This window comes from Gymnogyps californianus, chromosome 17, assembly GCF_018139145.2.
Source record: "Gymnogyps californianus isolate 813 chromosome 17, ASM1813914v2, whole genome shotgun sequence".
Lineage (NCBI taxonomy): Eukaryota > Metazoa > Chordata > Aves > Accipitriformes > Cathartidae > Gymnogyps > Gymnogyps californianus.
The window spans coordinates 15615370-15628919 of record NC_059487.1 but is presented as its reverse complement, the minus strand read 5'-3'; the positions used below and the strand labels follow the sequence as shown (position 1 = coordinate 15628919).

Here is a 13550-nt window from a genome sequence, read left to right as displayed (position 1 = left end):
TTTCTAAGAAATAGGCTGGGAGAATTCCTTTTGGGTCACACGGATGAAATCTTGGTGGCCTTCTTTCTCAGCCTTGGTGCATAGACCCCAATGGACAGGGGGAAGACTTCTGATAAGGCAGAAATCCGTCCAGTCTCCTGCTCTTGAGATGACTGTCTGTCCTCCTCATCCCAGGGATCCTGAGAAGGGCAGAAGGTAAGATACCATCAGATGTTCTGGAAGGACAGATCTCTTCACGATTGAATTAGGATTGGGGTGAAATCATCTGAAACAGCAGGATTGGGACTGAAGGTGCAGCATCAACATCCTGGGCTTTTTCCTGTGCAAGAGGACAGGGCTGAACAGTGTGAAGATGCCAGATGGATGGAGGAGGAGAATTTTTGGAAGAGTTTTTGTCCCAGACACAAAACATGTCTTGGCTGTCAGTAGTTCAAGGTGGCAATCCTGATCCTCTTTTTACAGCAGTCATTCTAAAACACTAGGCTGTGTTGAGTCAAAACAAGAACTGCAACAAGATAAATAGGTGAACATGCTGTATTTGCTGCACTGAATTAACATAAAATGAGTATGTGAAGGGCTAAGTGCATTTATTGGGGTGGGAGCCAGCAGAGAGGAGCAGAGCTGAATTTGTAAACACACTTTTCCCGTAGACTCCTGGGCTGTCCAGCCGGGCTGTCTCGCACTGATTTACTGCTGTCCTTCCTTCAGCCTTTGAAAATCAATCCATTAACAATTAAAGTAATGTCTAGTCTAGTATTTATTTCACACTCTCTCGTTAATGGACTGACAAAGAAAAAAACCAAAACTTCTCCAGGCACTAGGACTGTTGTATTTCACAAGAGGGCTGTATCTCTGGGTCATGCTTTTTCCCTTCTTCCCTGTTAGAGCTGAGACCTGCTCTTATGGAAGCATTCAGGAAAATTACCACACATTACCATACATTACATTCCTTGTAAAGAAGGTGCAGCTTCTGTGCTAAATATCCCCAGACATCCATTAAAGCAGAATTGGAGCAGAAGGGGCTAGCTAGCCCTGAATGTGTCTGTCAGGCCCAAGCAGCTCTGCATTGGGCTGTCTGTGGGCTCTGGAACAGAAGCAGCATTTGCTGCCCAAGAGCCCATTTTCATTTTCTCCATCTCCTTCTGGGCAATAGCAATGTACCCCGAATTGGATTTGACCCGTGTGTCTCTGCTTATGTCCCCAACACAAACTGCTGGGAAATGGCATCTTCAGGGAAACATGATAGATGCCCGGAGGCACTGGACCATGAGGCTCTAGTTCTCAGTGGTCAGTCTGCCCCTGATCTGGGATCAACCTGGGGATGGACCCCAAAGACCTCTTTGCACCCTGTTTGGAGGGGTGGCATACCTGGGGGCTCTGCAGCTCTTGGGCACTGAGTTTATCAGGGTCAATGTCCCATGGCTAGATTGGGGAGGGCAGGGACCTGTGGGGTCCGCATGGATCACCCCACCCTACGGTCATGAATTTGCCACGGCAGCTTCTTAAAAGAATTGTGCTACTCCAACTCTGATCCTAAGTGCAGGATGTTTTGGGTTACAAAAATGACCTTTAGTGAATGCCACTAGAAGAATACTAAATAATAACAATTTTCTCCCCCTAGTTCTCAGTCCTCCTTGTATTTTTGCCAGTTTCTAGGTCAAATTCCCCATGCTGCTTCTCCTGCGCTAGCACAGCGTTCAGGTTGCACAATTGCAGAGGAGGAAGGAATTCGCTTCCCGAAGCCCTGTCTCCCCAGTGCCCCGATCCTTCCTTTCCCTTCTTCCCAGCTCCTCTGGGTGGGAGCCCACCCCAGGTAGGCTGCCGGCCCCCTCCGTAGCTGGGGGCTGCGGCAGGGTTTTTTTTTGGGGGGGGGGGGGGCGGTGCTGGACCCCCCCTCCCCGCTCCGGGGGTGGGATGGGGGGGGCCGCCGGCAGCTCGGGGCGCCTGCGGGAGCGGGGGGAGGACGCTGCCCTTGGGCTCGCAGGTGTGGGCTCGCTTTCCGTTTGGTGCGTTTGGTTATTTATTATTCCCCCCCCCTTTTTCTCCTCCCCCCCCCCCCCCCCCCCCCCCCGCTTTTCTCTTACGCAGTGGGAGAAGCCAGGCAGCCGGGGCTGGCTCTGCCCAGCCGCCGTCCGTCCTCCCTCCCTCTCCCCCCATCCCTCCCTTTTCGTTAAAAACGTGGGCTCCGGGGTGCAGCCCCCTGCGCTGGCAGCATCCCTGCCTGCGAGGAGCAGCCCCTCATATCCCCCCCCCGCCCCACCTCCACCCCTCCCATCCACCGACTGCCTCCGAAGCGGAGCCTCCGGCCGTGCCCGCAGCCCGGGGGTGCCTGGATGCGGCCGGGGGGAGCGGAGCCTCGCCCGGAGCCGCGGAGCAAGGAGCCGCGCTAGAAGGGAAACCCACAGGCAGGTAAGCAGCCAGCGGGGGCTTATTTTCAACTTGGGGGCTTTTCCTGCCGTTTTAGCGAGGCTGGATCGGGGCAGGGGGCGGGTGGGGGGGTGGGGGGTCCTGCCCCAGCGGCGGGATGAGCCCCCAGCCCCGGTGAGAAGCTGTGGCGGCTCTCGGAGGGCACGGGGAGGAGGTTTGGGGCACAAAGCCGCATGTGGGGACTCACCGACCCGGCAGGGCTGGGAGAGGCAGGTAGGAGCATCCAACGCTTGGGAGGGATGGCGTTGTGCAGCCCGCATGTCCCCTGCGCTGGCGGTGTGGAGATATGCGTGAGCTCCCTGTGTGCTCAGGATGCAGCCAAGCTCTCAGGGTTGCATCCCCTTAAAATGCTCTTGGGGAGGTTTGAGGGGGCCTGTGCTCCCCCCAGCAATAAATCATCCTTCTCCCCCAGCGTTTCTCATGCACATGCTTTGCGACGGTCCCGTGCTACCTGATTGATCAGCGGATCTTAAAAACTGTCTCTTTGGTGCCCCAGGTCCTTGGCACAGGCTGGTGTTTCAGGATGGACCCACTCTTCCCTGCCCATATTTTGGAAGACCCTGACCTGAGAAAGCTGCTGAACGACTCCTCCATGCTGAACCTGAGCTTTCTCCCCAGCAACTGGTTCAACAACGGCACGGGGGACAGCTTCCTGCCGCTGAGCATCAAGATCACCATTGTGGTTGTCTACTCCATCGTGTGTATTGTGGGGCTGGTGGGCAACTGCTCCGTCATGTATGTGATCGTCAGGTAGGACACGCAGGCAGCACGCCAGGGAGGCTCCGGGGAGGGCTGCGAGCGGGGCAGACCTTCCCCCCCTAAATCCCTGCTGCGGGTGAAGCAGGCAGGCGCTTCCCTGGTAATTGCGATGTGCTTTAGAGGTAATGATGTGGCATTCGTTTTATTGTTTTGGTTTTATTTGTTTTTCTCCCTTCCTAGGCTGTGATGAAGGTTCCCACCAGCTTTCAGCTGCCCTCTGGTGCCTCCTAAAGTTTAACCCAGAGAATGGAACAGAGCGATCAGATCTGCTCAAAAAATGGGGCTTTTTGGCAAACTGCCGGGCAGGGAGCTGGGTGTCCCTGGGGAGGGCAAAGTGCTGCGAGCATCCCGCTGCCAGGGTGTGCCTGATCCTTAACAGGACCTCTCCCTCCCGTGCCGTGTCCGGCACCCCAGCTGTGGCTGCAGGTGCTGCTCCATCTGGGAGCTGGTGCTTTCCAAAGCTGAACGTAGTTGCAAGGGAAAGGGCCTGCTGGGAGGCTCAGTCTTACATTTACAGGGGAAAAAGCACCAGCATAGCTCTTCCAACTCTTTTGAAACTGTAGACATGAATAAGATGTGACAGGGTGCTGTGGAGATGAGGGCAACTTCTCTGGCTCCTCACGCTGAAGTTGGGAGAGCAGGGGAGCCTTTGCAGAGGGACAGAGCACGGAGCATGCACCACGCCAGCAGCACTGTCCAGCCTCCCTGCACATTGCTGGCATTTTATGTGTGCCTGTCTGGTTCTGCTGTAGTTCAAACCCCCTTATTTCCTGGAATCAAAAACCCTGTTCCCCCCTGTAAGTACAAAAAAAGTTTATGCAGCCATTAGGGCTGTGATTCTGTGTCAAATGCCAGCAACTCCCTTCTGATCTCTGTACCCTGTATGTTAAGGAGTGAGCTTCCATTTTATACACGTCTCAGAGCAGATTCCTGGTGCAGGTGGATGCTGCCAGCACAGAAAAGGCAGGGTGAATTTGTTTTCTCTTCCAACAGAGGATGAAAATATTTAGCAGGTATTCAGAGACTGATGAGATAAAGTCTCGCTCCTGCCAGGAGCCCTGCTGCTTCCAAAGCACCTTTCCCTTGAATACACACAACTCGGCTAGGGGAGATGCCACAAAATCAAGTCTTTGGGATCACAGGTTGGTGAACGGTGGCTAAATCTCTGCTACAAGGGCAAAGTGACATGACTGTTCATCAGGCCGCCTGTCCGTGCTCTTCCTGCCGAGGAGTTTATGGCAGGGAGAAGGGATCACGTTAGCCCTGGGGAGTCTGGAGACGGAGAGAGGAGGCTTGCAGTGCAGCAGTGCCACATTTGGAGAGCTAGAGTTTCTGTTCAGTGTAGTAGCAATGATTTGAGTAGGCACGGTGTTTGTGGGTGCGTGTAAGCGTAGTGTGTAATGAGTGTCTGCGAGTGAGAAGTCTCGGTCCCATGGCGATGCAGCTCCCTGGGAATGACTGAGCCGGTGTGCAGGCAGGGGAAGGGAACCCATGCATGAACCTTAGATGTGTGTCAGAAGGAGAAGACTTGGCAGAAGTCTTCTCCCTGTCTGCAAAGGTCTCGTGGGATGTGGACAGCAGGCCCCTGCTGGCCCCTGCCCAGGGCTGTGGCCAGTGTATCACCAAGAGTATGAACGTCCCAAACCAGCATCCCGGTCAGGGTGGATGTGTGCCGCGGCTATGCGGGGCCACGCTTCCTAAATAGTGCCTTCTGTTCCGCTCCTTTTTGGCTTTGATACCTTCCAGTTGGATAAATGGGAACCAGGAAAAGAAAGTGGGATTTAGCACTGGAATTTCCCCTGGAACTTAACTTTTTTGTGTGTCCTCTGGTTTTACTGGTTTTAAGCAATTGAAAACTGAAGACAGGTGTCACTCCCATCTCCCCCAGGCCTCTTCCATTTCTTCCGTTTCCCCTTTGCCAGAAACCCCTATATACACAAAAAAGCCAACAAAAGTTTTAATTATTTGGGTACTCTTTTTTGGGGATTCACCTCCTGTTTTTCCAAAAAACCTTCTACGTGAGCCTGGAGGGGCCCCTTGCAGAATGTGCTGGGGAAGTTATAACCGAGCTAGAGCACGTGTAGCAGAAGCTGCTGTTTCCCCCCAGTTCTCCCCATCGGTGTCTCCTGGGAGCTCAGTACTGGCTGAGACTAACACTGAGTTATACCCAGCGAAACGACCCTTCTTGCTTCGGTGAGTAACTGCAACCTTTGGTTATCTCTGCCCAGGATTTTTCTCTCCTTGCTCTGTCTGTTAAGGTCAGGAGCAAGTGTGGTGATAAACTGGACTCAGTATCTCAAACTCTTGACCCTGGTCATGTATGCAGATTCACGCAGAGCTGCTGAATTACTGGCCATGCGAGGAGGATGTTGATGACTTCTCAAGCACAGGTTTCTCTCCCCAAACTGGAGCATTGGTGCTTCTGGGCTTCATGCCTTAAATAGCATCTCTTTTCAGTACGTTGAAAGTTGGTTGCTGGTAAGTCAGCATGGGGTTTTGGGACTCTTAGTGATAGCTCTCTTCCATTAATGGAAAAAAGACTGGCAAACCCTCTGTGCTGCACCCCTACCATCTGTAGGTATGGTGCACCCTACAAAAGTTGGTTTTTTTTTTCTTTCCATGCTTATATTTCACCAGGGATAACCAGACTTCAGCATGCTACACAACCTATAAGGAACCGGCATATTGTCTTCCACAAAAAGAACGGTATGGTGACGTAGACAGTAATTGTTTCCTGTTTTTGAGGGAGCTGAGAAATACAAAGACTGTAATACCAGCACTCGAGGAAATTGGAGGCATCAGGAAGGCTTGTTTTTGTTCCTCTTGAATGAGTTTTTTGCAGCACCGAGGGAAAAGTTTAAAATCTCCCGGTATTTCACACAAAAATACAAATTCAAAGCCTCCTCTGGGTTTTCCCCTCTGTTGTAGAACCCAGCCAGCATCTCTATTATATTTGGAGTGATTTAACATTTGGAGTGATTAATTTGTAGAGACAGTCATCATGTGACTGTCAATCCCCTTCTAATGCTGAGCAGCGCTAATTGGGTAAGACCGAGAAGGGTTCTCGTCAGGAACACGATTTCCTGGACAGTAAAGGGCCTGTTGTGGAAACCTGCCTTGTCTGCGGCTTTGTTCTGCTTGCTCATTGTGGAGTTCCTTGCCAGTGGAGATAATGCCTCCCCCTCCCTCCTCCTCCTCCTTCTGCTGTTTGCTCTTTTCTGCATATATTTCCTGTACTGCTTTTTAATGAAAGTGAAACAGGGAATTTAACAGCACGAGGCAGAGAGGGTTTGGGGGGAGAGTGGGGGAAACCAGGCCGCCGAGGTCCCTCATCTATTAACTGAGTGCTGCAAGGCTGGATGCCCAAGAGCTTGGTTTTTAGGAAGAAAAGCAAAGGGGAAGGGGGGTGTATTGTTCTCGCAATGGCCCTGGGGGGGGGGCTGACCCATGGGCCACGGGGCTGGAGGTGATGCTGACCCGGGTGTTGCTCCACGGGGTGTGACAGAGACCCCCAAGCCGCCACCAGTGTGCCAGGGAAGGGACCAGGGACAACATGCAGCTTCTGGTCCAGGAAGTTCTCTGTTGTCCCCAGCTCCCTCATGCTGCTACGATGCTCGGCAGTGACGATCTGGAGGACTCCCTTCCTCAGTGTCGGCTCTGCTCGCCTGGATCAGGCCCCCGTGGGAATGATGTCCTGCTTCTAGGGCACTTCTTTGCCACGGCAGCTCTCTGTTGGGAGCCCAGCAAAGTACTGGGGATGCTCAACTCTCCCTATTTGAAGAACGCTGTTTCAGAGCATTTTAAGCAGCTGTTTAGGCAGCTGAGGGCTGTCAGGCCCTTACACTTCCATTTGCTGCTTCCAGGTGAAGCTTTAGGAGGAGGGATGTGGTGGGGAGGTGCCTGCACCGGGCGGCTGCCTGGGGCTGGCTGTGCCAGCTGTTTTTCTGCTTGCAAACTGCATCAGTCCCTGAGAACAGGGGTGAGGGCAGCTGGCTGTGATGAGACAGGGAAAATGAAGTTAATTATGATGTTGCAGAGATGCTGATTTCTTAATAGAAAGCTTTCTAAGGGAAGAGCCTTGACCAGCTCTGTGTCTCGGAGCTGAAATCGAGGGAGTGTTTAATGCAATGTGGACCCAGCGGACACCGGTGGGGCCATCTGAGACCTCAGCTCTCTCCAGATTTGCCTCTTTCAGTTTTTCCTGGCAAAAAAAAAAAAAGACAATTGTTGCAATTTGTGGAGAAGGGAAACCCATGCCAAGGGCTCTGTGCTGTGCAGAGTGATTGGAGCCGGGGGAGGATGGCAAGGTGAGCAGGAGGGGGACCTGCTGTGACAGCCGCTGCAAAGGGCAGGTCTGCAGCTCCCTAATTTCCAGGACCCCACGAGCCAAAGTGAGCTGGGCTCAGCCACATGGCTCATAGCAGCCGTGTGTGGTCCCTGCGAACACAGCTTCTGCAACTCCAATGTGTGTTGGAGGGCTCTTGGTTTCCCCTGGCTTTGGTGGGATGAGTGAAAGGGAGTTACCCATGTGCAGCAGTAATTCTGTCATGTTTAATGTGGGAATTGGTTCCCAGTGCTTTTCAGGGACCGGGCAATTCCCAGCAGCATTTAGGACATGAGCAGTTCAGCAGAGGCAGATCCAGCACATGAACAGGGATGAGAGCATCTTGCTGCAGGACAGAGGCTGGCAAATGCCCTCCTTAGACCGAAGCACCGTTCCTGGTGGCCATGCACCCGCTCGGGGTTGCATGAGCATCCCTGCGAGCCCTCGGGCGAGTTGCAGAGGCTTTTGCAGCAGCAGCCACCCAGCCTCTGCCCTCGGCGTGGCAGCCATCGGGGGCCATGCAATGTCCCTGTCTGTGCCGGTCCCCAGAGAGCAGCTTGAGGAGGGTGGGCACCAGTGGAACCCAGACACTGCATCAAGACTCAAAGGGCAAGAAAATCATCTGTCCCAAAGCGTTGCTGCCTGCCCTGGCTGGTGGCAGACTCCTTAACCCCTGGCAGTCAGTCACCATCCTGCCAGGTAATTAATAGGCTTTTACATGCCGGTGTTGCTGGCTGCTTTTGCTGTAGCGTCTGGCTTCATAGTCCAAAGTGATTCAAATTTGTCCTTCTTAAATTCTCTGGGGTTTTTGTGGCCTGTTGAACTACTAAGAATAAAATGGCTTGAATTGGGTAATTTCAGGATGAGGGGGCTCTGAGAAGGTGATCAGAGCGGCAGGGACATGGAGAGCATGGTGTGGGCGTATGGCTGGGAGGACACAACTCACGATGGTACGTGCCAGATCAAATACCAGCTTCATACAACCTATGGGCTAAGAGCTGGTTGGGAGCGGAGATGTCAGTGAACCGGTGCTGATTTCCCCTGTCAGAGAGTGGGAGCAGCTCTGCAAAAATCCTCCCTGAGCCTTTTCTGCTCTGTCTTGTTTCCCTATGCATGTCCGGGGAGGGCAGCAAAGGCTGTCACTGATGCCAGGGCGTGGGGTGGGAACAGAGGGAGCTGCTCAAGGTGAATAGCACTGTCTGCATCCCAATTAGCTGGAGCTACAAATATCAAAATCAAGAGGCTCCAAGAGGCAGAGAGCTCCTGGAGATAATGCTCACGGTTCCCCAGGGCTGAAGTCTTTCCTCCGGTCCCTCTGCCCCTGGTGTCTGCAGCCCCATTTCGGGTTGTAGGTTTGCTGCAGCCGGCTGGTCCTTAGCCCTGGGGCATCCGGAGCTACTTGCTGCCCTGCAGCCTCGCGGTGGCTGGGTGGAAAGGAGGGAGTGATGCTAAAACAACAGGTTTGCAGCTCACCCTGAGGCTCAGCCAGGGACAGGCTCCGTCCTTGTGAAAAACAGGACCTCAGAGCCCAGTATGTGAAAGAGCTGTTTCCTACCCATCTCCTCCTCTCCCAAACTGTGGGTTCCCCTCGCTGAAGCATAGCTTTGTTCCAGGTAACGCTGCTCGAGGTCCGCTTAGCAAAAAGGAGGGGGAAGCCGAGTGCTGAGCTGATATCCAGATATTTTTCCTCTTAGGCTTCAGCAGCCAGGAGAACAGGAGAGCAGAGCAAAGCGATTACTTTTTTTGACAAAGGTGGAGCTGGATGGAGAGCTGAGAACTGCCCTGTGGGAGATGCTCCATTAGGAAATCGCCTCCGTGACCGAGTGCAAGAAAGTGGCTCAGCGGGGAGCTAATGTCCTCCACGGAGGCCACAGGCTTATCCGCATCGGAGCTGTGCCGTGGGGGGAACCTTAGGTGCCTCCTAAAGCCCAAGAGTTTAATTTGTCTTTTTTGTACAGATTAAGAAAGAGAACACTCTCAGTTCCCAGAGGAAAAGAAAAAGACGTTAATCCACAGAGAAGTGATTAATTGATTTTTGTTTGTACTGAACATTCTGGAAATGTTTGGGAACATTGGTTGGTTGGGATAATGGCTGTTGGCTCTCAGCGTGGAGAGAAAGTGGAGCTAGAAGTAATTAATTAGGTGTAAATTAATTTCCCCACCTTTCAAGAGCACAAAATCAGCCTTAAAATCCACTCGAAGGTGGGTTGAAAGAGATAAGCGGTGGGCCAGCTGCCCCAGCATGTCCCTGCGTCAGAGGGAGCGAGGGAAGGCGGCTCTGCCATCGTCTCGGAGGCAGTGAGGAAAGGGGCAGCGGAGAGGGATCCGTGCATCGGGGGAGAGCGGATTTTGCAGGGCCAGGCTGAGCAATTGCACCTGGATTCTGAATTCTTGCTGAGAATTGTCTTGGAGGAGAGGGACCAGCAAGGTCCCCTGGGGCGGAGGGGAGCAAGAGGGAGCTGAAGGTTTGCAATCTGCACACCCCAGGCTCAGGGTTAGCTGAGATGCCCCGAACTTCTCGCTGTGTTGGGGACAGGGGTGTGTATAGAGGCAATGTTGTCCCCCATGGGTGCTGGATGGGTGCTAGAGGGGGGTGGATCGCTGCTTGTTTCTCCCACTGGTCAATTAAAAAAAACCCAAAACAACAACCTTTAATTTTTTCTGTTTCACAGTAAAGTTGCTCATTATTCTTCAAAAATGCAATTGTTATTCCCTCAAGTTATAACATCAGAAAAAGCAGTCAGGGTTAGAGGCATGTTGATGAATTGCCTCTAAGCGCAATTCTCCTGGAAAGATGGACTGGAACAAACTTGACCTTTGGGAAGCTTGAGCAAGCCCAGCCAGGTCTGTGGTATGCAGAGGAAGACTACAGCTCCCAGGAGGCCTTTGCCAACACAGTCTTAGGTGACTGAATAATTTCTTGAAGCCTGAGCTGACAATACTTATTTTTGCGTGGGCTGATAAAGAACAGTGATTTCATTTCTTAATTTTAATTACCCCCCTGCTGACCTAGAGGGGAAAGTGTCTGAATCCATTCACAGACCCGTCTCATGCTCCCTGTGTGCATTGCCTCACTTACGCCAACTGCAAGAACTCAAACAAAAAAGCAAAACTCGCCCACCCTGAGGTACTGCTGCTCTGGGGTTCACAGCACTGGAGTCTGTCCGTTTCTGTGTAATTCTACTTAGGAAGTCCCAAAGCTTTAAAGCCCTGACAGCCGCCTGGTTGTGTTGGATTTGCGAAGTGTTTTGCTTGTTCATCCCTTCACAATGGGGAAGGCACTGGTATTTTTCCTCTACTGCTTTTGGTTATATAAGTTTATCTGATCTGGGCTGGCTTTCTAAGAATCCACTGTCTTGCTTGGCTGCTGTGATTTCTGGGCCAGGAGGAGCCTGACTCAGGCTTGTGTGGGGACCTCAAGTGTTTCCATTGACGTTCGTCTGCTCCAAAAGCTTCGCTTGGCTTTCAAAGTCAAATGTAGGATGGTTTGTTCTTGCTTTCTAAAGCCACTTTCGAACATCTGACTTCTAATACAAGCACAGCTTAGAGCTCTAAGTGGGGGGGGAAATAATAGACTTTATATTCTTATTATTGTGGATCCCCTGGCTGTTGTTCTTGCAAACCTGGCTATGTCACCATGTGTCTCAACAGAGTTCAGAGCGTGGCAGTGATAATGTTCCTCCAAGCATTCTAATAATAATCTATCAAGAGCTGAAGCTCAGGTCGTTGGGAGAGGGTACAGTGCTGAGGAGTGCAGTTGTGGGTTTGCTGTTCTGAATCAATTTGACAAAAAGAGCTTTTTAGGTCAAATCAGACCCCATAATATTCCAACACATATCAAACTGCAAAGAGTGCAGTAGTTTATGGGTTTAAGCATTACCCTCAAATGAACTTGCCCTCCATTAATAACGCACATCATTGTCTGCCATTTCTGGCAACATTTCTGCAAAGGCTGTTAGTATAGTAAATGATAGATGAGCTGTAGTTTTAAAATTATACCTATTTGAGCTCTTATTTTGCCAATGAGAGGAACATCCTGGAGCTGAACGTTAGATTCAGCCACAGAGTCACCGCTGAGTTTCCATTTCTGCAGACTCTGCATGTATCCTTGGGCAGGTGATCACATCTTTCTTTGCATCATTTCCCATGTGTAAAAAGGAGACGATTACCATTAGAACAAGGTGAATCTTCTTTTGGGGCAGTCAGTTCATGCGATAAAAGTAATATAGAAATTACAAAAACCCTTTGAAGTAGAGTTGACTCATGACTTTATCCGCACGCTACCCCTTTCTTTAGAAAGATCCATTGTGATATTTTGATTTCTGATACAAACCTCATTCCTCACCAGTTTTTAGCTGCCACTGGCCGGGGCTGGACATCCTCCCCATTCTGATTTGACAGCTCACATTAGCCATAGTCTTTGGCTATGAGCCCATACAAAATGGCTAATCAACTTACCCCTGGACCATATGATGCCTTTCAGATCAGCTTACTGGGTAAAGCTCTCACCAATATTTATCATAATGAAGCCATATGCGATGAAATCCTAGATTAGCCTTACTGAAGTAATTTTTCAAAAAGCATGGTCTGAGTTGACAGCCTCAGGCTTCCATTGTCCTCACTTGCAGTCTAAGGGAATAAGCTTCTCCTGCCCATGAAACTGATTGTGAAGGCACCATTTGTATTGTTGTAGGAGCTGGGTTGAGCTGTGTGTTGATAAGCACGTGGGAGGTAGAAAGGAAAGGGTAGTGTTCAATCTCTTGTTACATAAGAAAAATACAGCATCTCCTTCCTAATGTGGCAGAATGCCCTCTTCAGTAGACTTCAATGTCTTACCCATCATGGTCAGGTGGAGCTCTAACCATTGCTCGTTCCTACCTTTCAGATTCACCAAGATGAAGACAGCAACCAACATTTACATCTTTAACCTCGCTCTGGCTGATACCTTGTGTCTGATGACCTTACCCTTCCAGGGTACAGACACGTTCCTGGGCTTCTGGCCCTTTGGCAATGTCCTTTGCAAGATTGCCATCTCTATAGACTACTACAACATGTTCACAAGCACCTTCACCCTGACGATGATGAGCGTGGACCGCTACATTGCTATCTGCCACCCTATCAAAGCACTAGACATCCGCACTCCCCACAAGGCCAAAGTGGTGAACGTCTGCATCTGGGCGCTGGCTTCTGTCTTTGGCATCCCAGCAATGGTGATGGGATCTGCAGAGAATGAAAACAACGGTCAGTAAAATTCATCCAACGGGTGGGAGGTGTTGGTGGCCAGGAGAGCCCGTGGGCTTGGGGAGCCTTTGGAGAGGGGTACCAGTTTCATCAGCGTGGTGAGCTCTCTGCTGTAAAGCCATCTTAACTCTTTTCGTTTCTGCCCTTGCCTCTCTGCATCACTGCTACTGCTTTTCCAGTATTAAACATGCCTAAACTAAACTGAATGTGCAGATGCTTTTCTCCTTGATATGGGTTTGCTGATCTTCCTTTCCTTTTTATTTTTTCACTTGCAGAAATTGATTGTCTAATTAAACTCCCTTCACCCGTGGATTACTGGGATCCAGTGTTTGGCATCTGTGTCTTTCTCTTCTCCTTTATGATCCCCGTGTTGATCATCACCATTTGCTACAGTCTCATGATCAGACGACTCAAGAACGTCCGTGTCCTCTCAGGCTCCAAGGAGAAGGACCGAAACCTGAGGCGCATCACCCGAATGGTCCTGGTGGTGGTGGCAGTCTTCATCATTTGCTGGACTCCCATCCAGATTTTCGTGCTTGTCCAGTGCTTGGGTGCCAAGGCAGAAAGCGAGCTCGAGCTGGCCATCTCCTGCTTCTGCACCGCGCTGGGGTACGCCAACAGCAGCCTGAACCCCGTGCTCTACGCCTTCTTAGATGAGAACTTCAAGGCGTGCTTCAAGAAGTTCTGCTTCCCCACCGCCTTCAGGACCGAGCTCCAGATGTCCAACAGGATGTGCAGCATCGCCAAGGATGTGGCCTATGCCTGCAAGAACTCAGAGGGGACTAACAATCCGGCCTGA

General features: G+C 51.3%; 1 protein-coding gene across 2 annotated transcripts; it reads left to right on the top strand.

The window, feature by feature from the left end:
- Positions 1-2950: 2950 nt before the first annotated feature.
- On the top strand, positions 2951-13550 carry OPRL1 (opioid related nociceptin receptor 1). 2 transcript variants are annotated; one of them, XM_050907307.1, is made up of 3 exons: positions 2951-3177; positions 12396-12751; positions 13027-13550. In XM_050907307.1, the coding sequence occupies exons 1-3, from the start codon at positions 2951-2953 to the stop codon at positions 13548-13550; spliced, it is 1107 nt and encodes a 368-aa protein (XP_050763264.1). The 2 variants fall into 2 exon arrangements, with proteins under 2 accessions (XP_050763264.1, XP_050763265.1); XM_050907308.1 differs by having other exon boundaries at positions 3080-3162.